This window comes from Aristolochia californica, unplaced genomic scaffold (assembly GCF_029961685.1).
Source record: "Aristolochia californica isolate CCGP_79_NKW_82.1479 unplaced genomic scaffold, dmAriCali1.0.hap1 SCAF_11, whole genome shotgun sequence".
NCBI lineage: Eukaryota > Viridiplantae > Streptophyta > Magnoliopsida > Piperales > Aristolochiaceae > Aristolochia > Aristolochia californica.
In genome coordinates this window covers 29,970,636-29,993,191 of record NW_027181782.1, presented here as the reverse complement: position 1 = coordinate 29,993,191, position 22,556 = coordinate 29,970,636, and the positions used below count along the sequence as shown (strand labels likewise).

At 38.8% G+C, this 22,556-nt stretch overlaps 1 protein-coding gene across 1 annotated transcript; it reads left to right on the top strand.

Moving 5' to 3' along the window:
• The first annotated feature begins 302 nt into the window (after positions 1 to 302).
• LOC137944730 (ATP-dependent RNA helicase DEAH11, chloroplastic-like) lies at positions 303 to 21,968 on the top strand. The gene is made up of 3 exons (XM_068790458.1): positions 303 to 1,333; positions 13,449 to 16,605; positions 20,638 to 21,968. Exons 1-3 carry the CDS (start codon positions 602 to 604, stop codon positions 21,858 to 21,860), a joined length of 5,112 nt encoding a protein of 1,703 aa, XP_068646559.1. The 5' UTR covers positions 303 to 601; the 3' UTR covers positions 21,861 to 21,968.
• Positions 21,969 to 22,556: the final 588 nt, after the last annotated feature.

The following is a 22,556-nucleotide window of genomic DNA, read 5'->3' as shown; positions in this document are numbered from 1 at the left end:
GGATGAAATGTTTTTGACCGAGCTTGGGTAACCTGATTGATCCATTTACTTAATCTGGTAAAAACTAAAATAAATATTTAAAATTTGTGTATTAAATTTATTTATTTAATATTTCGATTAGTTAAAGATAAATTTTAAATATTTTAAGGTGTCAGATACAAAAAGTTATTTGGAGTGAAACATACGGACGGCTGGCTGAGTTGATTGGATGGTTGAGTTTTCATATTTGGCACCAAATGATGTGTTGGTAGTTGAGATAATAGCAGGAAGTCGGAGCATGGGAGAGTACCAGTAACGTTCAACTGCCTCCGATTAGCCTCTGGCGGAGGCGGGAGACAGCAGACGCAATTTGCAAAGTATGCAAGACTGACAGGAGCAAGTTTCTTTATTTATTTGCCTACCAAATTAAAGAAGAAAAAAGTTTCAATTTTTTTCCTTTTTGCCCTTTTTCTTGCTCTTCTCCCTCTTGATCGCCACCCAATCAGTCTTTAGATTCTTTGCTCTTTCTCCCTCTCCCCTCTTCTAGGGCTGCTGCCTCGAGGCTGCGGAGTCACTCAAAAGTTCCTAGTTGTCTATTAGCTGAAGGTCCAATTTTGGCATAATGAGTCTGAAGGCTTCGAATTGCAGTCAAATCCGGTCCAAGTACACGATCGAGCTCCAATCCGGCACCCGGACATTCTCTAAATCGGAGGCGGAAAGGTTAATCTCCTCCTGTGATCCTCAGCCCGATAGTTTCGTCTCCTATCAAACAGGTACTGTCGCCGCAAGGTTGGTTTTTGGGGAATGGGCTCGGGCGCTCCAAGCGGTTGTTTTTCTCTGGCGCCGGCGTCTTAGTGGTCACCATCTATTCACCCCAGAAGTGAAATTTGGTTATGTGACTCGGTCTGAAAACCCCGAGATTTCTGATCGTCTTGCCAACCTCTTTAAGTCCCGGGTCCGATACCTTTTGAAAGCTGACATTGTGTCAGTCTGCCAGAGTAAAATAGATGATTTGAACGATGAGATTGCACATGTTACGCAACTTCTGGGGGGACGTAACTCGTTGCTTAATTCTCATCAGTATCTTGCCAGAAGAGAAGAGCTCTATGAGCAGAAAGAACAGATTGTCAGAAGGCTTGATGAGTACAAGGCTGCCATGCTGTGTATATTGTCTCATCTTGATGGTCCTCAGTGGGAAAGCTCCGCTCAGGATGTGGAGGTCTTTGAGTTTAAGGGTGGCACAAAGTGGGATCGTCTTCATAGGTTGTTGGCTCGGGAGCGCAACAGGGTGGTAGAGGCTTTGCCCATTTACGGTCACAGGAGGGAGATCTTAAAGCGATTCCAGACGGAGCAGGTAATACGTCAGTCTTATTCTATAGGTATATTTCTATTTTGATTTTTTTTCTTATTGTTTAGAGGATATTTCTACATAATCCTGTCTTTCCTTTCGTTGCTTTTCATTCATTGAAGGCTACTCCGAGAAACTTTCACCGGAGTAATGGGTGTTGATAATTTTTTTTTTCAATGCCTTTTCCCAAATCTGTGCACGTAAGACTGTTGTCTGCTTCTCTCTTATGAACCTGTTTAGATGACAAATGTATTCACGAGTTTCTAGCATGTATAAGACACTTGTTTGACTTGGTACGGGCATATGTCTGTACATTACAAATAGTTATGATTTTCTAGAGTTTATACGAGACCCGTTTGAGACGGCTTGACCATGTTTCATAGGCATAGTGGGGCATTGGAGCCATTTTTTTTTTATAGTTTATGTATGTAGTTATTTATTATTTTTATGTTGATGGCTTTGCATTAGAGAATAAAGAAAGAAAGAGGGAAAAAAGGGTAAACCTCAACCTTCAGATAGGCACATTAAAAGGATGGTTTTGCAATGTGACAAGTTGAATTGCAACTTAGGCAAGTCAACTTGCCATTGGAGGTGGATGGCACTCAACCTGACTCAAATTTTTGGGAACCCGACTCCAAGTCAAGGAACCATGATTAAAAGGGTAGTGTGAAAAAGAAAAACAAGAGAGAATAAAGAGGGAAATTGAAGAAGAGAAGCGGGGAGAAGTTAGAGGAGAGACTTTTTGAGAAGACCACTCATTTATTTATTAAGTGAAATAGGTCAAAGTTACAAAAAATGTCCCTATACACTTAAAATCACTTAAACACTTATATCTCCCTATATACATAATCAAAACATATGAAACTAAGTCTAGTGACATAATCAAACATATAGAACAGGGTAACGTAGGCTTCAGTAACACCAATTGATGTGAAAAAACCAAATTGCCCCTTAGTATATTTTCTTATACTCCCCCTCAAGCTGGAGCATATATGTTCTTAAGGCCTGACTTGTTATAGAATATCGCAAACTCTTGTTTACCCAAAAATTTAGTAAACATGTCTCCAATTTGATCGCCAAATTGAACATAGGGAGTGATGACTTCTTTCCTCATTACCGCATTTTGAATTAAATGACAATCCACCTCAATGTGTTTAGGTCTCTCATGAAAAACTCGATTCCCTGCAATGATTATTATTATTATTATTATTTTTTTGAAGGAAGGTGTGTGAATATTCAATAAAACAGGAGAGAAACACAGCCTAGCAAGGTGGGCCATCCTCCACAATCCATGCAATGATTATTGTTGCCTGATTGTCGCGGTACATAGTCATAGGTTCATTCTGGTGTAGATTTAACTCTTTTACCATAGATCCTACCCACATTAATTCATTGACAGCATGAGCCATTGCTCTATACTTAGGCTCAACACTAATTCGAGCTATAACATTTTGTTTCTTGCTTTTTCAACTTATTAAATTACCTTCTAGAAACACACAAAAACTTGTGGTAAACTTTCTATCCAATTTTGAACTGCATAGTCTACATTTGAAAAAGTTTCTATCTTCAGATGATTATGAGGCTTAAATAAGAGACCCTTTCCAGGTAACACTTTCAAATATCTCAAGATTCTCTGTGCAACTTCTAGATGAATATGTCAGGATGAGTAATAGTAGCATATATGAGTTTGCCCACATGCCTGCGATACATAGTCTTATCACTATGTTCAACACTCTAATTATCTATAAAAATAAAATAAAAATTATGCCTGACTTCCATTGGAGTTTCAACTGACTTCACACCCCTGTAACTCATACTCTTGCAGCATATCTGTGACATACTTTCTCTGTGTCAACACAAGCCCTACCTTGCATTTAGCTACTTCAACGAGCCAAGGTCTTTAATCTGAAAATGTTTTGACAATGTGCTTTTATTTCCTCAATACTTGTCAAATCACTACCAAACTATAATATCATCCACGTATACTAATAACACCACAATGCCGGATGATCGCTTCAGAACAAAAACTAAATGATCATAATAGTGACTTCTGGAGAATCCAATAGATAAGACAACTCGGCTGAATTTCTCAAACTATGCCCGCGGGCTTTGTTTGAGACTATATAGCTTTCTTGAGCTTGCAAACTTTATTAATCTTCCCTTGAGCAACATACGCAGGAGGTTACTCCATATAAACTTCTTCTTCTAGATCACTGTAAAAAAACATTTTTAATGTCAAGCTGATACAATGACCACCTCTGGTTCAAAGCTATAGAAACCAGAATCTGTACAAAAGACAACCTGACAACTTGAGAAAAGTTTCAAAAACATCAACTCCATTGGTTTGTGTGCATCCTTTTGCTACCAATCTAGCCTTGAATCTCTCGATAGACCCATCGAACTTATATTTCACCGTATACACCCATCAACTTTATATTTCACTGTATACACCCATCGACATCCAATAACCGTGGCTCCAAGAGGCAAATCACACAACTGCCAGGTTCCCATATCCAATAATGCCTCCATCTCAACATCCATGGCTTGCTTCCAATTTGGAGAGGAGAGAGCGTCTTGCACTAAAGAAGGAATAGTGCATGAAAACAAAGCAAACTTTTTGTATTGGTTAGACAATCAATTAAAGGAAACAAAATTTGATAGTGGATAACGAGTACCTTTTCAGACACCCTTTTGAAGAGCAATAGGAAGATTTAAATCACTTACCTCAGGATCAGTAGACGAAGTGGTTTCTAGATCCCGTGTGAGAGAGGGAATTGTAGTCTAAGGCTAGGGCACTTGTCTTTTTTTATATACTTGCAGTGGATTATCAACGACAACAATAGGTGAGGGTCCTGGAACATCCTCTATAGTGTAGGAACAACTAACTCTGCACTTGTAGTAGAAGAGGGAAACTCATCTATAGTGGAGGATGCAGAGAAGGGAGTATCCTAAAAAAATGGTACATTCTATGTACAAGAATATCCCACGAAAAACACTTTATTGCATGAGGAGACCATTTACCTCTGGACAAACCAAACACGTGTCCAAAACATATGCATCCTAATACACATGGAAATAGTGGGAATAATGAAATGGAAAGCAATACAAGTTGTATGGGTATTTTATCTCCAAGAGCAAAAGAAACATCCTGTTGATGAGAAAGCCACAATAAGGATTGCATCACCCCAAGACTTTGGGCACATTCATATGAAACAACATTGTATGTGCAACTTCTAAATAGATGACGGTTTTTACGTTTAGTTACTCCATTTTGTAGTGGGGTAAACACACCGATTGACTGATGAATAATTCCTTGACTCTAAAAGATATCAAATTTTTGATTCATGAATTTTAACCCATTATCAGTGCGAAGTACACTAATAGAAGTATCAAAATGATTTTTTATTTCATTGTAAAAATCTTGAATACATCAAATACTTAGACTTCTCTGGCAGGAGATATACCTATGTACATCGAAACATCAATGAATGAAAGAAAATACTTATAACCAAACAAACTAGTTACAGGACAAGGACCCCAAATATCAAAATGAACGATGTCAAACAAACGACTGCTCCTATTATGAGATAGAGGAAAGGTTGTCCAGTGATGCTTTCTCAATTGGCACAATTCACATTGAAACGAAAGACTGGAAGGAAATACAGGAAAAAGTTGAACCAATTTTCCAGAGAGGGATGACCTAACTATAAATGCCAATGTAGAGGTGAGACTATAGAGTGTAAAGCATGTAGTGTATTATCTGGTGAGTAGATCTCCAAATAATACAATTTGCCCCTTTCACGTGCGGAACCAAACATCCTCTTCATCATGAGATCATGAAAAACACAGTGGGTAAGATAAAAAAGTTAATGAGCAATTCATAGATTTAGTCAATTGACTAGCCGACAATAGACTAAGAGGAAACTTGGGAGCAAATAACATAGACTGAGGAGACATGAATGATGTAGGGACTACTATACCGACCCCTTGAATTGATGAATTAGAACCATCGGTTAAGATAACATGCTCAATATCAGACGACACTTTTACATCTGAAAATAAGGATGGCATACTTGACATATGGGTAGTAGCTTCTGAGTTAAGAACCCAGGTGGACGATGGACGCACATGAAGAACAAACGTACTTGAACTAGTCAGAGTGGTTGTAGGACCAGAAGTTTGAGCCATAGATGCCAATGAAGAGGCAGTTGAGAGCTGAGCCATACACTGCACTAGTTGCTGTTGTTACTGTAATAATTGGTGCATTTAATTAGATGATCCTGGTATAACATTGCTTACCACCTTAGTAGAAGTTTCACTGCTATCATGAATGGTTGAGTTTGCTAATACTGGTTTCTCAAACTTATTTTGATGAAAGTGTGAATTTATTAAGACAAGAGAAAAGAGAGATACAACCCAAAGAGAGGGGCCTCCCAACATATCAAGGTGGTTTCTCAAACATGATCCAACACTTATCTGAAAAATGGTTTGATTTCCCACAATGATCATAATTTCTCTCAGATTTACCATTACCTCGACCTCGACCCTGACTAGGTCCATCTGTACTCTGCCTCACTGATACTATTATGGCCTCTAGAAGATTCTATAAAACTATAGGTGTTAAGTGTAGAGGCACCCACCACCTTAGCTCCTTTAACACCTCTGGGTACAACGGTAGTTTTAGTGTGTATGATTTTATTGAATACAGTAGACAAGGTAGGCACATCATCGGTAACAAGTAATTGTGCCTGTACTCCATCAAATTCAAAACCAAGGCCATCAAGTAATTAGCAATCGACAACTAGTTCCATTTTTTTCTTAATTCCAGTTCATCAGTAGTGAACGGATGATATACATTAATCTCCTGCCATACGCCTAGAAATTCATTGTAATACTTTGTAACAGCTCTATTACCTTTTGCTTGCTTCTATCTAGTCTCAGTAGTACCACCATTCGGGATCAAGTGCAAGATAAATTGCTTTGGAAGCCTAGCATCAGTGGTATCTTCACAGTAGCCTCAACCTATTCTCACATCAGGGAGGATGATCCCAGTTTGCCTGAGCACAAAGGCGGATCTCGCCTAGAGACTCTCAGCACCTAGCAAGATAAAATTCTTCATATAGACAGCCATCTATGAGCAAATCTTCATTGCCAACAACCTCCACAAGAGAGGCTTTACCGCCCCTGATAGTACTTGCTCTCTCTATGGCGTCTATGAGGAGTCAGTTCAGCACGTTCTCCTGCACTGTCGCTTCTCGTGGAGAGTTTGGATGACAATATTCTAGAAAATTGGTATTCAAGTGTGCCTTCATCAAGATCTATTCGACACTTTCCAGATGGTGTTGGGGACTCGTTTGCCTAGAATTGGCAAGCTTCTTCTCTCTGTATGCCTGACTCACATCCCATGGTGTCTTTGGCTCGACCACAATAACCGGAGATTCAATTCCAAGTTTAGCAACTTGGATAGTACGGTCTCTTGCGTCGTGGGTATTATCTCTAGCTGGCTCCACACCAGGAAGGAATTTGCCCCCTAGACCGGTGTTTCCCTTTGGTGGAATTGGTGTCTTCTGGCCCATATGGCGGGCCCTCAGAAGATTCTGGCCGTGGTAGAGTGAGAGCCTTCCCGTAGTGATTGCATTAAGTTGAACTTTGATAGAAGTGCTTTGAGTTGCCCCAGACCGGCAGGTGCGGGGGGAGTCTTCAGGAATCATAGGCGAGACTGTTCTTTCCTATGCTAAGCCAGTTGGTATTGCTGATTCCAACACTGCTGAGGTGACTGCCCTACATCTTGGATTGACACCAGGAAGGAATTTGCCCCCAAGACCGGTGTTTCCCTTTGGTGGAATTGGTGTCTTCTGGCCCATATGGCGGGCCCTCAGAAGATTCCGACCATGGTAGAGTGGGAGCCATCCCCTAGTGATTGCATTAAGTTGAACTTTGATGGAAGTGCTTCGAGTTGCCCCGGACCGGCAGGTGCGGGGGAGTCTTCAGGAATCATAGAGGCGAGACTGTTCTTTCCTATGCTAGGCCAATTGGTATTGCTGATTCCAACACTGCTGAGGTGACTGCCGTACATCTTGGATTTACACCAAGAAGAAATTTGCCATAGGCCGGTGTTTCCCTTTGGTGGAATTGGTGTCTTCTGGCCCATATGGCGGGACCTCAGAAGATTCCGGCCATGGCAGAGTGGGAACCTTCCCCTAGTGATTGCATTAAGTTGAACTTTGATGGAAGTGCTTTGAGTTGCCCTGGACCGGTAGGTGCGGGGGGAGTCTTTAGGAATCATAGAGGCGAGACTGTTCTTTCCTATGCTAGGCTAGTTGGTGTTGCTGATTCCAACACTGCTGAGGTGACTGCCCTGCATCTTGGATTGAAGATTTTTAAGGACCAAGTTCACGGGAAGCCGTTGATTGAGGGTGACCCCAAAGTTGTCACTAGTTGGTGCTCCAGTTTGGCCTCTCCATCCCCCCCCCCCCCCCCCCCCCCCCCCCCCTCTTGGCGGCATTGGCCAATTATTTCCTCTATTGCAGATATTGTAACCTCAATTACTTGTACATGGAATCATATTCCTAGGTCAGCCAATTCCTGGGCTGATAGGTTAGCTAAATTTGGAATATCCCAACAATCTCTCATTGTAATCTTGCTCTTTTGAGCCTTTTAATATAACTCAGCACTATTTAAAAAAAAACAGGTCTATTATCTCTATTGAGACTAATGAAACTTGTGTATGACTTACACATTCGAGATAGATTGCTCTCCTGTGCATACAAGGATTCTAGGGATGCATCTCTTTTTAAGTCTGACAATTCATAATTTGATTCCTCAATTTGGAATCAACATTGTTTACTATCCATTTCATAACTTGGTAGTCTTCTACCTCCCAATCATCATTCATTGGCACAAGAGGGTCATCTTGGATATTTTTTATTTTTTAAATACATTCTTACAAATTTATACCAGCTAAGATAATTCAGATGCACAATATAGGTGGCCCCACTTCACAAAAATTAGGGTTTGTATACAATCTACAATGAACCCAAATTGACACAATTTCCACCTATAGAGAGTGATTATAGACTCAGAAATCACAAATAAGCAACAAATAGGGCTGATGTCACCTTCCAGGAGGATGAAGCAGTCAAGGAGCCCAATATTTTGGTTGTAACAGGAGGCCCCCTTAGTTCGTAATTTTTCTCTCTTAATACATTACCACTTTTATATAAAAAAAGGAGCTCAATATTGGCTGCACACCCAGCAAGGGGGGATTTTCCCCAAATAAGAAGTCGTAGGACCATCCCATCAATAACTACAGTTACATGCAGTAGTGGCCAACAACCCTAAGGTCTTGGCAGGAAAAGAGAAGAAAAATATGATTTTTGTTGAACCAGTAAGGCATGAGCCTCGGGGAACCTCCTTCTAAGATGACGCAGTCTTCAATGGAGTGGAAAAACGCAGAATAGGGACTTCCAACTAGGATTCACTGCTCTGATACCATGTAAAAAAAAAAGAGAGAATAAAGAGGGAAATTGAAGAAGAGAAGAGGGGAGAAGCTTTTGAGAGGAGGGACTTTTTGAGAAGACTATCTCTTTATTAAGTGAAATAGGTCAAAGTTACAAAAACGCCCCTATACACTTAAACCCTTATATCTCCCAATATACATAACCAAAACATATGAAACTATGTCTAGTGACATAATCAAATATTTAGAACAAGATAAAGTAAGCTTCAAAAACAACGACTGATGTGAAATGACCAAATTGCTCCACTGTAGATTTTCTAACAGGAAGGAGTTCCCTTATAGCCAGGAACTGATGGGAACCACCTTCCTCATGCATACAGCTACCTCCATCAATTTCTTCACAAATGTGCTTCAATCTCCAAAGGAATTAATTCTGTCGTCCATCCAACGAATCAGACTAGCTTGGTATTCTTAATGACAATGGACAAGGAAATGCTGAAGGAAGAGTTTGACGCCTGGGAAAAAACCTGGAGCTCAGCTTCAGTGAATCAGCAATTTCCTAAGGCCCTAAGAGGGGAAATTTGCTCTCCTTATCATTGAAAAGCTTTGTGTAATCCAGCCCTAAGGGGGGAAATTTGCCCTCCTTGTCACTGAAATTTTTTGTGTACTCCATGGGTCATTACCAAAAGAACTCCAGATGATATTTCAATTTCAGCCTATCAGGAGGAGAGGACCCATGGGAGGAAGCCATTGAAACATGATCTCTCAAGCTTGTGACTTGCTTCCAAAGTCTTAAGAACATTACAGTATGGAGGGGGTCAAGGTCCTTGAAGGATCCTGCCAAAGAAATGACGGTGATTGGTGATGAAGCCCCTCAACAAAACCACCAAGAGAGCTGGAAGACAGTTGAATGTTCCTTTTTTTTTGTCCTTTTAAAAAAAAGTTCTTTTAATGTTGCTGTGATTTCTGTGAGCAACAAGAAGAATACAAGAGAGGGCTCCAAAAAACAGCAAAAAACAAGAGAGCCAGTAAGTCCATTTTCTTGTTATGCTCCCTCCAAAAAGCAGCAAGTGGCAATAGGCCAGCCATGTGTTGGAAGAGGGAACTAAGCAGTAGGAAAGAAATAAATTGACACTAATTTTCTTAAAAAAACCCTAAACTGAGAGTATAAGGGGCAGTAAAAGGATGTTAATAGTTAACTCTTCCTCGTTGCTATAGAACTTGCAGATAGGGTTGTCAACCAAGAAAGATCTACTTCTAAATTCTAGTTAGAAGTTAACTGAAATTGCAGTTCAGGTAAAACAGTTTTTGAGTAGTAGCAACTGTTTTATGAATAGGTTTACCATTACCATAAGGCAAGCAGTAGAAAGGGGTCAAAGAGAAGAACATGAAAGATCCAAGACTCCAAATGGTGTAGTATCCCCATAAGTTCTTATCCAAGAAGAGTCCGAAGAATTTAGCAGCTCAACAGCCTTTGCAGTGGGTTCATTGGTATTCCTGAAGGACCAGGAGTGATCAGTGAAGGTTGATTTTGGCATTGACAGAAGTGGTGTGAAGAAAGACTTAGGAAAGCCAACTAGCAATTGAACTTACTCCAAAGAAAAAAAAATGAAGACAAAAGAAAGGACTGCAAACTTTGCAGCAATCCTAGAGCTCATTTGGTGAATATTTTGTTTAAAATGGCATTGAGTCAATATTTTGTTGCCGCTGCTGATAAAAGGGCTATTATGGCCAAGAGCAAGAGCATCTGATTAAGGTGTTAATATTGTAGAGTAGTTTGTAGCTATGGTAAGGAAACATAAATGATAGATTCAATATTTTGATTGAGGGTTTGGACTAGTCAGCACAATATGCACTTAGGAAGATATTAGAAAAATATCATGAATTGTAGGATAACCTGAGGACCAGGGGAATTGACAAAAGTCAGACTATAAAGCATTGGAAAAAGGTACTTGGGTCCATCTTTGCCTTTGGAGTTCTCCCTACATAGGGGCTGCAAATTCTGACCTCACTTGAATCCAGGTTGGGTAGGTATCTGACTCTATTAATAATTGGGTCAGGTTCAAGTTGGACATGAGGACTCAATCGGTTACGTGCTCAAAATTGTTAAGGAATAGTCCCACATGGATTAGTGAGTACAAAGATCTTGAGTTTATTAGTTGGGAAAGAAGTTTCCTAAGTTGGCTAGTCATTTTGGGATGGGCCGTGGACCCAACTTCACATGGTATCAGAGCAGGTACTCATATGTGGGCTTATACCTAAATTATCCACTTGTAGAACCACAAAAAAGGGCCTACACCTAAACTATCCACTTGTAGAGCCACAAAAGAGGGCCTACACCTAAACTATCTACTTGTAGAGCCACAAAAGAGGGCCTACACCTAAAATTATCCACTTGTAGAATTACAAAAGAGGGTCTACACCTAAATTATCCACTTGTAGAGTCACAAAAGAGGGCTTACAGGAGTGTTAAGGAATAGTCCCACATGGATTAGTGAGTACAAAGATTTTGAGTTTATTATTTGGGAAAGAAGTTTTCTAAGTTGGCTAGTCATTTTGGGATGGGCCTTGGACCCAACTTCACACAGACTATATCTTTAGTTCTTATATTTACACTAAAAGCAACTTACCTATTACTAAGAATAGTTCCACATAAATTTATGCTAAGAAAAATCTTTTGCTAATTACTTAGGAAGAAGCCTTCTTAGTCATTTTGTGAGGGACTTAGACCCAACTTTAACATTGTATCAGAGTAGGACATTTGCCTTATTAAGCTCAGTTAGTGCCCAGTTAGTTTGTAACCCATTAGTGTTGTTTACATCTCAGGCCCATTCTCTGTTCTAGTAGGCTTGGACGTGAAAGAGAGATCAGTGCGAATAATTCCTTAAGGGTTAAAATTAGGAAAACTCACGTGGTTATTGGTTTGGGAAAAAGACCTTATAACTAAGTCATTTTGGGATGGACTTAGACCCAAATTTAATATGGTGTTAGAACAGGAACATTTACGTATGTACACATGTAAGAGTCATAAAAAGAAGGTTATTGTGAAGAGGAGTGTTAAGAATAATCCCACATAGATGTTTGATAAAAAGATTTTGCGCTTATTACTTGAGAAGAGGATTTCTAAAGCTTTTGCCTTTATAAAAATCAGTTTAAAAAAAAAAAAAACTTGGTTAGTCAGTTTGGGATGGGCTTAATCCAGCTTTAGCACTTACCAATAAAGTTTTTTTTTTAAAGATTTATATTATTATTTTTTCTTTCTTCTATGCAATTTAATGTACTTTTACTGTTTTTTTTTTATAGATTTTTAAGTGATTGGCCCAAAACTGACCTGAGCTCAGAGGGTCTGGGTTCAAGGTAAGAGTCATAAAAAGAAGGTCATTGTGAAGAGGAGTGTTAAGAATAATCTCACATAGACCTATGATAAAAAGATTTCGCGCTTATTACTTGAGAAGAGGATTTCTAAAGCTTTTGTCTTTATAAAAATCAGTTTAAAAAAAAAAAAAACTTGGTTAGTCAGTTTGGGATGGGCTTAATCCAGCTTTAGCACTTACCAATAAAGTTTTTTTAATTAAAGATTTATATTATTCTTTTTTCTTTCTTCTATGTAATATAATGTACTTTTACTGTTTTTTTTTTTTAGATTTGTAAGTGATTGGCCCAAAACTGACCTGAGCTCAGAGGGTCTGGGTTCAAGGTTTCCCTTTCTGACTCATTGAATAAATAGGTCAGATTCTGGTTGATCTGTTCAGCAGTAGGTTTTGGGTTGACCCAAACCCAACTCAATGCAACTACCAAACCAATTTGTTGCAATCCCTTGAGTAAGAAATAAATCTTGTTCTCAAAAACTTGCTGTCTGAGAAAGGTTTCAAGAAATAAAGAGTCTGATATATTAGCTAGGGAGGGTGTCTCCCGCTCATCTCTAGTTTGTTGGGGGGGGGGGGGGGGGGGGGGTGGTCATGTCCAATCTTTTTAATGATTAATAAAGCCAACCACAATTTGAAGAAGAAATGGTTCTTAAATTAATAAAGCCAAAGCCAAACTGAAAAAACAACAACAACAATGATTTCAAGATCATTTTTGAATTGAATCAAACTATTTTTTAAAGAATGAGATTGGAAATGGGTATTCTTATGAATGGTATGTTTGAGTACTGGGGAACTAGGTATATATTTCTAGTTATATGGTTGTTTATTATAACTTATGGCATGCTAGATTAGATGATTTAGGTTTTTGTGTGATAATGTCATGTGCAAGTTGAAACTGGTTTGACTTGATCTTTATTTAGTTACTAGGACATGCAGAAATGTGAGACTAGCACACTTCTATTGCTGTTGAGTAAAGCATAAACTTGCAGCCAAGTTTATATGTGATGTAAAAGGCATTTCAGTGAACAAGCTGTCTACAGCTAGGCCTTTTTCAAAAACTATGATAATTTTCTGTAGGAGTTACAAAGTTCTAGAGGAGAAATTTTTTGGATGAGGATATTGTCCAGGCTTGGCATTACTATCAGGAACTTATATTTGATTGCATTCTTGTCTTTGTTATTTGCTCTGTACTCCTTCCCTTGTACTCAAATTTCTTGGAATTCGTACTCATTTACTCAAAAGTTTCAATTGAATTCGGAGGGTTTGTTTTATTAACTGCCATATTTGCATACAGGCAATGATCTTGATTGGAGAAACAGGTTCAGGAAAGAGTACCCAATTGGTGCAATTTCTTGTTGATTCAGGACTTGGTGGTGATGGGTTAATTCTTTGTACGCAACCCAGAAAAATCGCTGCCATGTCTTTAGCCCAAAGGGTTAGGGATGAGAGTAATGGGTGCTATTCAGATAACTCTATTACTTATCATTCAACATATTTTTCATCTCAGAAGCTCAATGGCAAGGTAGTATTTATAACTGATCATTGTCTCCTGCAACTCTACATGCAAGATACAAAGTTGAGGGGCATAACTTGCATAATTATTGATGAAGCACATGAGAGAACTTTGAATACTGATCTCCTATTGTCTTTGATTAAAAAGCTAATGCTTGAAAGACGTAATTTAAAAGTTCTTGCAATGTCGGCAACAGCTGATGCTACCAAGCTCTCTGATTACTTTGGCTGTGGTGTTTTTCATGTCAAGGGAAGAAACTTCCCTGTTGAAATCGAGTATGTCCCTGATGAGTCAACTGAGAGTTCATTTACAAGAAGTTGTGAGCGAAATCGTAAGTATTTTGGTTCATATGTTTCCAATGCAGTTAAGATGGTGACTGAGATACACAAAAATGAGGAAGATGGGGCAGTTCTTGTGTTTTTGACTTCTCAAATGGAAGTAGAGTGGGCATGTGACAATGTCCAGTCTCCTACTGCTGTTACATTACCATTGCATGGTAAACTCTCTAGCGAAGAGCAAAATAAGGTCTTTCAGAATTATCCTGGGAAAAGAAAGATTCTTTTCTCGACAAATTTGGCAGAGACTTCTCTGACCATTCCAGAGGTTAAATATGTGGTTGATTCAGGCATGGTCAAAGAGAGCAGATTTGAACCTGGGAGTGGAATGAATCTGCTCAGGGTTTGCAGAATCAGCCAAAGTTCAGCAAATCAGCGTGCTGGCCGTGCAGGGCGAACAGCTCCAGGTAAATGTTTTCGGCTATATTCAGAATTGGATTTCCAATCCTTTTCATTACATCAGGAGCCTGAAATCCACAGGGTCCACCTTGGTGTTGCTATCTTAAGGATTATAGCTATTGGAATTAACACAGTACAAGATTTTGATTTTGTTGATGCACCAAGCCAGAAGTCAGTTGAATTGGCTATTAAGAATTTAATTCTATTGGGTGCTATTCGTTTGGAAAATAATATCTTGGAACTGACTTTCGTTGGTTGGAAATTGGTTAAAATGGGTATTAACCCTCAGCTTGGCAAGCTAATTCTTAATAGTTTTGATCATGGGTTGGGAAGAGAAGGCATTGTTCTTGCTTCTGTTATGGCGAATGCCAGCGGTATATTTTGCCGGGTTGGGGATGATGAGGAAAAATTAAAGGCTGATTGCTTAAAAGTACAATTTTGCCACGAAGATGGAGACCTCTTCACTCTTCTTTCTGTTTATAAGAAATGGGAAGAAGAGAATCACTTGAGTAGAAATGCTTGGTGTTGGAAAAACAGTGTAAATGCAAAAGCCATACGAAGATGTAGAGAGACTGTGCTTGAACTAGAAAATTGTCTCCAACAAGAGCTACATATTATCATTCCAACTTACTGGAAGTGGAACCCTCATGGACCTACTGAATATACTAAAGTCTTGAAGAATGTCATACTTTCTTCTCTCTCGGAGAATATTGCTATTTACTCTGGATCGAATCAGCTTGGTTATGAAGTGGCATCTACAGGACAACATGCACAACTCCATCCTTCGTGTTCTTTGCGGATATATGGTCAGAATCCCACTTGGGTAGTCTTTGGTGAAATTCTATCCACATCTAATCAATATTTACTTTGTGTCACTTCAGTTGAGAGAGATAGTTTGCTCTCAATTTGGCCCAGTCTCCCCTTAGATATTTTGTTCTTGGAGAGCCAAAAATTGCAAAAACATGTTATTAATGATGTTGGGAATAACTTGTTGAGAAGATTCTGTGGGAAATCAAACTCCAAACTGCAAAACATCATTTCTTACATTCAAAGAGATTGTAGGGACGACCGTATACATATTGATGTTGATTTTGACAGGCGAGAGATTCACTTATTTAATTCATTGACATCTGCCAAAAGAGCTTCCACCTTTCTGAATTGGATTGTGGAAAATGAAAAAACATTGTTGAGAAATGAATGTAATGAAAAATGCTTATTCAGTGTAGGACCCGGTTTCTATCCATCAGTGGCGTTGTTTGGTTCTGGTGCCACAATTAAGCATCTTGAAGTGGAGGGTAGATATTTTTCTGTGGAAGTTTTCCATCCAAATGCACATTCTCTTGATGACAGGGAGCTTCTTTCTGTGTTCAACAAAGTTGCTACTGGCATTGCCAGTTTCCATAGGCAGAGGTCTTGGGGCAAAGAAGGTGAGAACTTGGAGAAGTGGGGAAAAGTCACATTTCTTAACCCACAAGGTGCTGAAAATGCTGTTGAAGAACTAAATGGCGTAGAAATCATTGGGTCCCCCCTAAAAGTAGTTCCCTTACCAGTTGCATCAAGTGAACATAGAACTTTTCCTTTTCCTGCATTGACGGCCAAGCTAACCTGGCCAAGGAGGAATTTAAAAGGTGTTGCAGTGGTTCGATGTGCAAGTGAGGATGTGCCTTTCATTGCTCAAGTGTGTGAATCCATGGTTATTAAAGGGAGGTTTGTTCGTTGTGAAATTAGCAATAAATATACGAACTCTGTTATTGTGACTGGGCTTCGTAAAGATATCACTGAACAGGAAATATTCGAAGCTTTTTTGACTGAGACAAATAGGACAATATTGGATGTTTTCCTTCCGAGAAGCCAACCAGTTTGTAAGCCTTCCAGTGATTCTTGTGCAGATGTGCTTCGTAGGGAGATTGCTCATTTCATGCCTGAGAAGTCGTGCCCCACCAAGAATTTCTGGGTTAAAGTGTTTCCTCCAGAACCAAAAGATTATCTGATGAAAGCTGTGGTCACTTTTGATGGGGGTCTTCATCTTGAGGCAGCAAAAGCTTTGCATCATCTACACGGAAAAGTTCTCGATGGGTGTCTTTCATGGCAGAACCTAGAGTGCCATCAGATGTTCCAAAGCTCAGTATCTTGCCCTGCAGAAGTTTATCCCATTATCAAGCAAGAGTTGACACATTTATTTGAGAACTTCAAACATCTGAAAGGTATATTTTGCTGTTTGTTGAGGGATCAGTTGTTTCCAAATTATCATTTAATTCGATATTTGTCAAATACTATTTACTTTCATCCACATTTTCTTTGCAAGTGAATTACAAGCAATCGTTTTTTTTTTTTTAATCGACAAGCTATCTGTCTAATGAATGGAGAATAGGATAGCCATACTTCCAATGGACACTGTTTTCAGCAAGTTACTTTATAGAGGAAAGTATTACCCTCAACTACTCATCTGTGTGGATGAGATCTTCAAATTGCCACATGTTTTTAACTGTTAGAAATGTAATTTTATGGTAATGAATATCTTGTCCGTACAATAATTTGATCTATCTATTACATGTTCTTAGTAGTAACAAATGAAGGCAATGATCATTTATGTTGTACAAAGTTGTTCTAAAAGAGGTTATCAATTATTAAAAAATGTCATAATTGCCCCTTGAAGTTTCTTACCATGGCTACATCCCTGCAATTTTACTTTTTGTAGTTATTGTAAACTCCTTCTTGAGGTTGGGTTTCTGGTTCCCACATAGGAAAGCAAAATGAAATCATCCCTTCATTTTTGGGAAGCATGTTGGAGATTTCAAAGAAATGTCTCCCAACATTCGAAAAACTCATCCTGAAATTGATTAAGGACTTTTATGGAACTTCATATAGGACTCTGTATGACATAATTCTTCACAATACCAGAGTAGACTAAAAATGTTCAGCATTTTAGAATCTATTTATTTAGAAATTATTTAACCATGTTTATTTTTATAATAAAAAAATGATACTACATAATGGCTATTCATTAAAAAAAATTCATTATGACTTCATTAGTCAGCTCTATTGAAAATTTTAGCACAAGAATAACCTTTGGAAAAGGGTGAATACCATGAATGAGAGGAAGGCTCCTCTAGAACAAGATGTTGGAGAGATGTGTCATTTTTCTTAGTATTCCATATATGTTTCTCACTGGCTTTGTAGTTATTTCTTAGTTTATGTTTCCAATTATTTTGTTTATTTTCCTCTGTTTTCCAGTTTAATTCCTGTCTCCAGTGCCTATTATGGGAATCATGGCCTTAAATTTATCACAAACTAAAAATTGACAGGAAAAGTAACTTGCAAGATTATGTTTTTGTCCTAATGTGCCCTTTTCTTTCTTTTCTGAATTGCGGGATATTCTATTAAGAGAGATCAAGTACAGCAACGAATAGAAATTTACAACATCAGGGGTTAGTTACAACCCCATGTTCACTTCCCTTGACTCACCACTCCACTCGGCCACTCACTCAGCCAAGGAGGGTTCGGCCTTGTTGTGGAGGATGTCTGGAAGAAGATAGTATGAGCTCAGCTTCTAGTGGGACTCGGTGGTAGCTTAGAAGTAGGAGTTTAGTTTAGCATACGTTTCTCTTTTAAGAAGGAGTTCTAAATGGGGTAGTAGAATGCAATGTAAGGCTTCAGGAGAGAAATAAGTCTAGAAGTTGTTTACTTAGAGAGCAAGATATGTAGTAGGGGAACTAATAATCCCACATAGGAAAGTGAGTAAGAAGTGAACTTGAGCACTATATAAGATGTAGCTCTATGAGCATGAAAGACATGCAATTAAATACAAAACCCCTTTTATCTCGACTTAGTCTAACTCAAGGCATCTTGACTGAGGATGTAAAGGTCATTACGTGGCTCAACCCCCAATCAGAGGGTTTTAAATTCTCTTGATGTAAGCTTGTTTGATTTATCATTTATTTGTCTAGTCTTTTACTTTGGTCTTGTTAGGGTAAGTGATTAATTAATTTAGTCTTGTCTAGCTTAGTTGAGTCTCGTGTGGCAAGAGCACTCAATTGTTATTGAAGCTAATCACTACTTTTTATTGGTTATTCTACATGATTATTAAAGTGCTCTTGTTAGTCCTATTCCTTAATAGTCCTTTATATTAAGTTAGTGTGATCTATTAGTGTCTTAAGCCATGTGAGTGAATTTTGCACAAGGGTGCACATATTAATGAAGTGTCACCTTGTCAAGTCTCTTACAATGGTTAGTCACTAGTCTATCTTGACTATCTTAATTATAAGCACTATTAATCCTAGAGTCCCGAGAGTGTCCTATTCAAGCCCCCCGTTATCCAATTAGAGTCCATGAGTATTCTTCCTAAGACTCCTAGTCTTAAGTCCCCTTACATCAACATGAGTCAAGTGTCCTAGTCCTAGTCAACGACTGCAAGTCTATTTTAGGTAAGTAGCTTGAGTAGAGAACTTGGCAACCTTCCTACTTGGTTATTTCCAAATCTAACGTAAACTCATTCCCTAAATTGTCTTTTTCTTCTAGAAAATACCTCACAAAAAGAGTCCTAGTTTCCTAAGAGTCCTCCACGAGTTTGAGATAAACTAGGAAAGTTTCTAGTTTTAGAGATTGGCAAACTCCAGCTAACTTCCTTATTTATTCTTACTCTTGGCTTCCTAATCCAATTTGCTCATTATTCTAGAGTCTTCTCACAGTTCCAATCAGAGTTTACTTGCCCAAAACAAGTGACTCTTGTTCCCCAAGTCACATGAACTAAGCAACTTACCCTGTTGGTTTCCTAGTTGGCTCCAATTCAGGTAACTACCCAATTCACTTCCAAATCAATTCTGAACGAATCTGAAGAATTTCCAATCCCTCTAGATTGTTCTCCCACGTCCTTTGTGTCTATCAAGTTGATAAATACCGTCCTAAGTTAGTCCTGGGAGATATTAAACCCAAAAACACCAAAAAAAGCCTTACTGCAGACTACCTGAGCAACAGTCGCAAAATGTCTATTTCCCCGCTTCCACCTATCCAAAGCCCACAAAACCTATATCATTTGAGATAAACTAGGAAAGTTTCTAGTTTAGAGGTTGGCAAACTCCAGCTAACTTCCTTATTTATTCTTACTCTTGGCTTCCTAATCCAATTTGCTCATTATTCTAGAGTCTTCTCAAAGTCCCAATCAGAGTTTACTTGCCCTAAACAAGTGACTCTTGTTCCCCAAGTCACATGAACTAAGCAACTTACCCAATTGGTTTTCTAGTTGGCGCCAATTAAGGTAATTACCCAATTCACTTCCAAATCAAGTCTGAACGGATCTGGAGGATTTCCGACCCCTCTAGATTGTTCTCCCACGTCCTTTGTGTCTCACAAGTCGCTAAATACCGTCCTAAGTTCGTTCTGGGAGTCATTAAACCCAAAAACACCAAAAAAAGCCTTACTGCGGACTACCTGAGCAACAGTCGCAAAATGTCTATTTCCCCGCTTCCACCTATCCAAATCCCACAAAACCTATATCATTTGTCCCTTAAGTCGTCCCTCTATCCAACCATATCCACCGTTCTCCTAAACCATTCCTAGATGTCGCGTTATAAGGGTGAAAAGATAAAACTCTGATTCTGCCAGGGCAGGAGAAGAAGTCCTTGTCTGAAAAGTTCCATGTTAAAACTCTTGATTTCTTTGCATGCAATGAGTATAAGAGGTACCTGAGTCACAACTCTATCCTCGTGAGTCATTGAATGTGAGTGGGAACAGGGTTAATCACAACAAGTTGGTGATTAACGTGTCTATTTTATTTTCGATTTTAATACTTTTTAAAATTTTTATTTATTGATATTTTTAATGTGATTAATTAGGACCTTTGTTTGTGCTGTTAGAAACTAGAGAAATTGGATGTAATATCAGTGTGGTTGAAAAGCCAATTGGTGGAAGCCCTTTTCCTAAATCTTTTTTCTTCATTATAATTTAAAAGTATATTGTGAAAAGAATTTGTGTATAAAAGATTAAAAGGGAGAAATTTTGTCAATCACTTAAAATGTGACAAGTTTGTGCCCTAAAATAATTTCCTAAAAGCTATCACACAAAATGGCAGACATGTTATTCATTTACACTTCCCTTTGTTTGGTCTGTTGGGTCTGCAACTTCCTACTGATACCAGCTTCTGACACCTACTGCCATCCCTTCAACATGATCACCACGAGTCTTCTTATATTCTGTCTGAAATTACAAATACTGTCTAAATGTCTTCAAAATGTCTGCAGGTGTAACCTACAACATGGAACAGAATGGCAATGGCCCATATCGAGTGAAGATATGCGCGAATGCTACCAGAACAGTCGCAAAATTGAGAAAACCCCTGGAGCAGTTGATGAAAGGTAAAACCATTAGTCATGCAGATCTCACTCCCGGTGTGCTGCAGTTGCTCTTCAACAAAAAAGGCATTGAAATGATGAAGGCAGTCCAGAAAGAGACAAGGACATATATTCTACATGATAAGCGGAACCTACTCATCAAAGTGTTTGGTCCTCCCAAGGCAGTTGCTGTGGCTGAGGACATCTTGATAAAGTCCTTGTTGCATCTTCATGAAAGCAAGCAACTTGAAGTCCACCTCCGGGGAAGTAACCTCCCACATCGTTTGATGAAAGAAGTGGTTGAAAGATTTGGAGCAGATCTAGAGGGTCTGAAGCAGAAAGTGCCAGGGGCAGACTTCAAGCTTAATACACGTCGCCACTTAATTTCTGTTAAAGGAAGCAAGGAGTCGAAGCAAAAGGTAGAAGAGGCAATTCTAGAAGTAGTCCAATCCCTTGGTGACATCCATCCTGTGCCAGTCGACATGGAACCAATGTGCCCAATTTGCTTGTCTGAGGTTGAAGATTGTTACAATCTTGAAGATTGTGGGCATGGTTTTTGCAGAAATTGCTTGGTTGATCAGTGTGAATCTGCAATAAGAAATCATGAGGGGTTCCCACTATCGTGTGCTCAAGACGGGTGCAAGAGGGAAATACTGCTTGTAGATCTCAGATCTCTTCTGCCAGGCGATAAGTTGGAAGAGCTTTTCAGGGCTTCATTGGGGGTGTTTGTAGACTCTAGTTCTGGGGCCTTTAGGTACTGCCCATCTCCTGACTGTCCATTAGTTTATCGGGTTGCAGACCCCAAGACAACAGATGAGCAACCACCATTCTCATGTGGGGCATGCTTGGTCGAGACTTGCAGAAGATGTCATTTAGAGTACCATCCTTCAGTATCTTGTGAGATGTACAAAGAATTTAAGGAAAACCCAGATTTATCTCTGAAAGAGTGGTGCAAGGGGAAGGATAATGTGAAGAACTGTCCTGAATGCCAGTCAACTATTGAGAAGGAGGAAGGTTGTAATCATATTGCATGCAGATGCGGAAGTCATATTTGTTGGGTTTGCTTGAGTTGGTTTCATTCTAGTGATAAATGTTATCTGCATTTGAGAGAAGTGCATGAAACAATTATATGAATTCTGGATCCTTCCTGAATTTGAACTAATATACATGGATGTACTTCATAGACAAAGTGAAAAAAACAACTGATGATGTACAGATTTACTTTTATCTTTTGTGTATAAATAAATTATTTAAAGCATCTCCTTTTTGTTTTTATGTGCCTGTTTTGTTCACTGTCCCTTTGATACAATTGTAAGAACTGACCAACATTTAGTGAGTTACAGATAGGATGTGTCTTCTTCTTCAGGATCAGGATTTCAGATTATGGAAGAATGATAACAAGAGATGGGAAGTTTCTGCGGAAGGAAAAGCATCTTATGGTTTTAAATGTCCTTGTTTTTTTATGATCTTTGGACAGGTGCCAGCTTTGAGATACCGCCAGCCAAGCACCCAACAATAGGGAAGTATTTGCATTTGATCTCATTTATAGGTGCCAGTTTCAATTCAAACTTCTTCAGTAACTTCCCTTACCTGCTCCATTGACATGAGTGCTAGTAAACCTGGAAACATCAATCTTGCTCTCCTGTGGAACGCCCAAAGAAATAAAGATTACTCCATCAGGTTGTTAGAGATATATTAACACCATTAAGTTTTTATGTTTAAAATGAATGACTATGCTGAAGTTAATAAATGATTAGAAATGAGATAATTATTGACTTCTAACTTATATTTATTTTCAGAAAGTGAGAATATTTTTGTTTTAGAATCCT

Excerpts from the sequence above, each read along its gene's own strand:
- LOC137944730 (XM_068790458.1), top strand. The coding sequence starts at position 602 with ATGAGTCTGAAGGCTTCGAATTGCAGTCAAATCCGGTCCAAGTACACG. Across the intron at positions 1,334-13,448 it reads AGCGATTCCAGACGGAGCAG|GCAATGATCTTGATTGGAGA; the intron begins GTAATACGTCAG and ends ATTTGCATACAG. Across the intron at positions 16,606-20,637 it reads GAACTTCAAACATCTGAAAG|GTGTAACCTACAACATGGAA; the intron begins GTATATTTTGCT and ends AAATGTCTGCAG.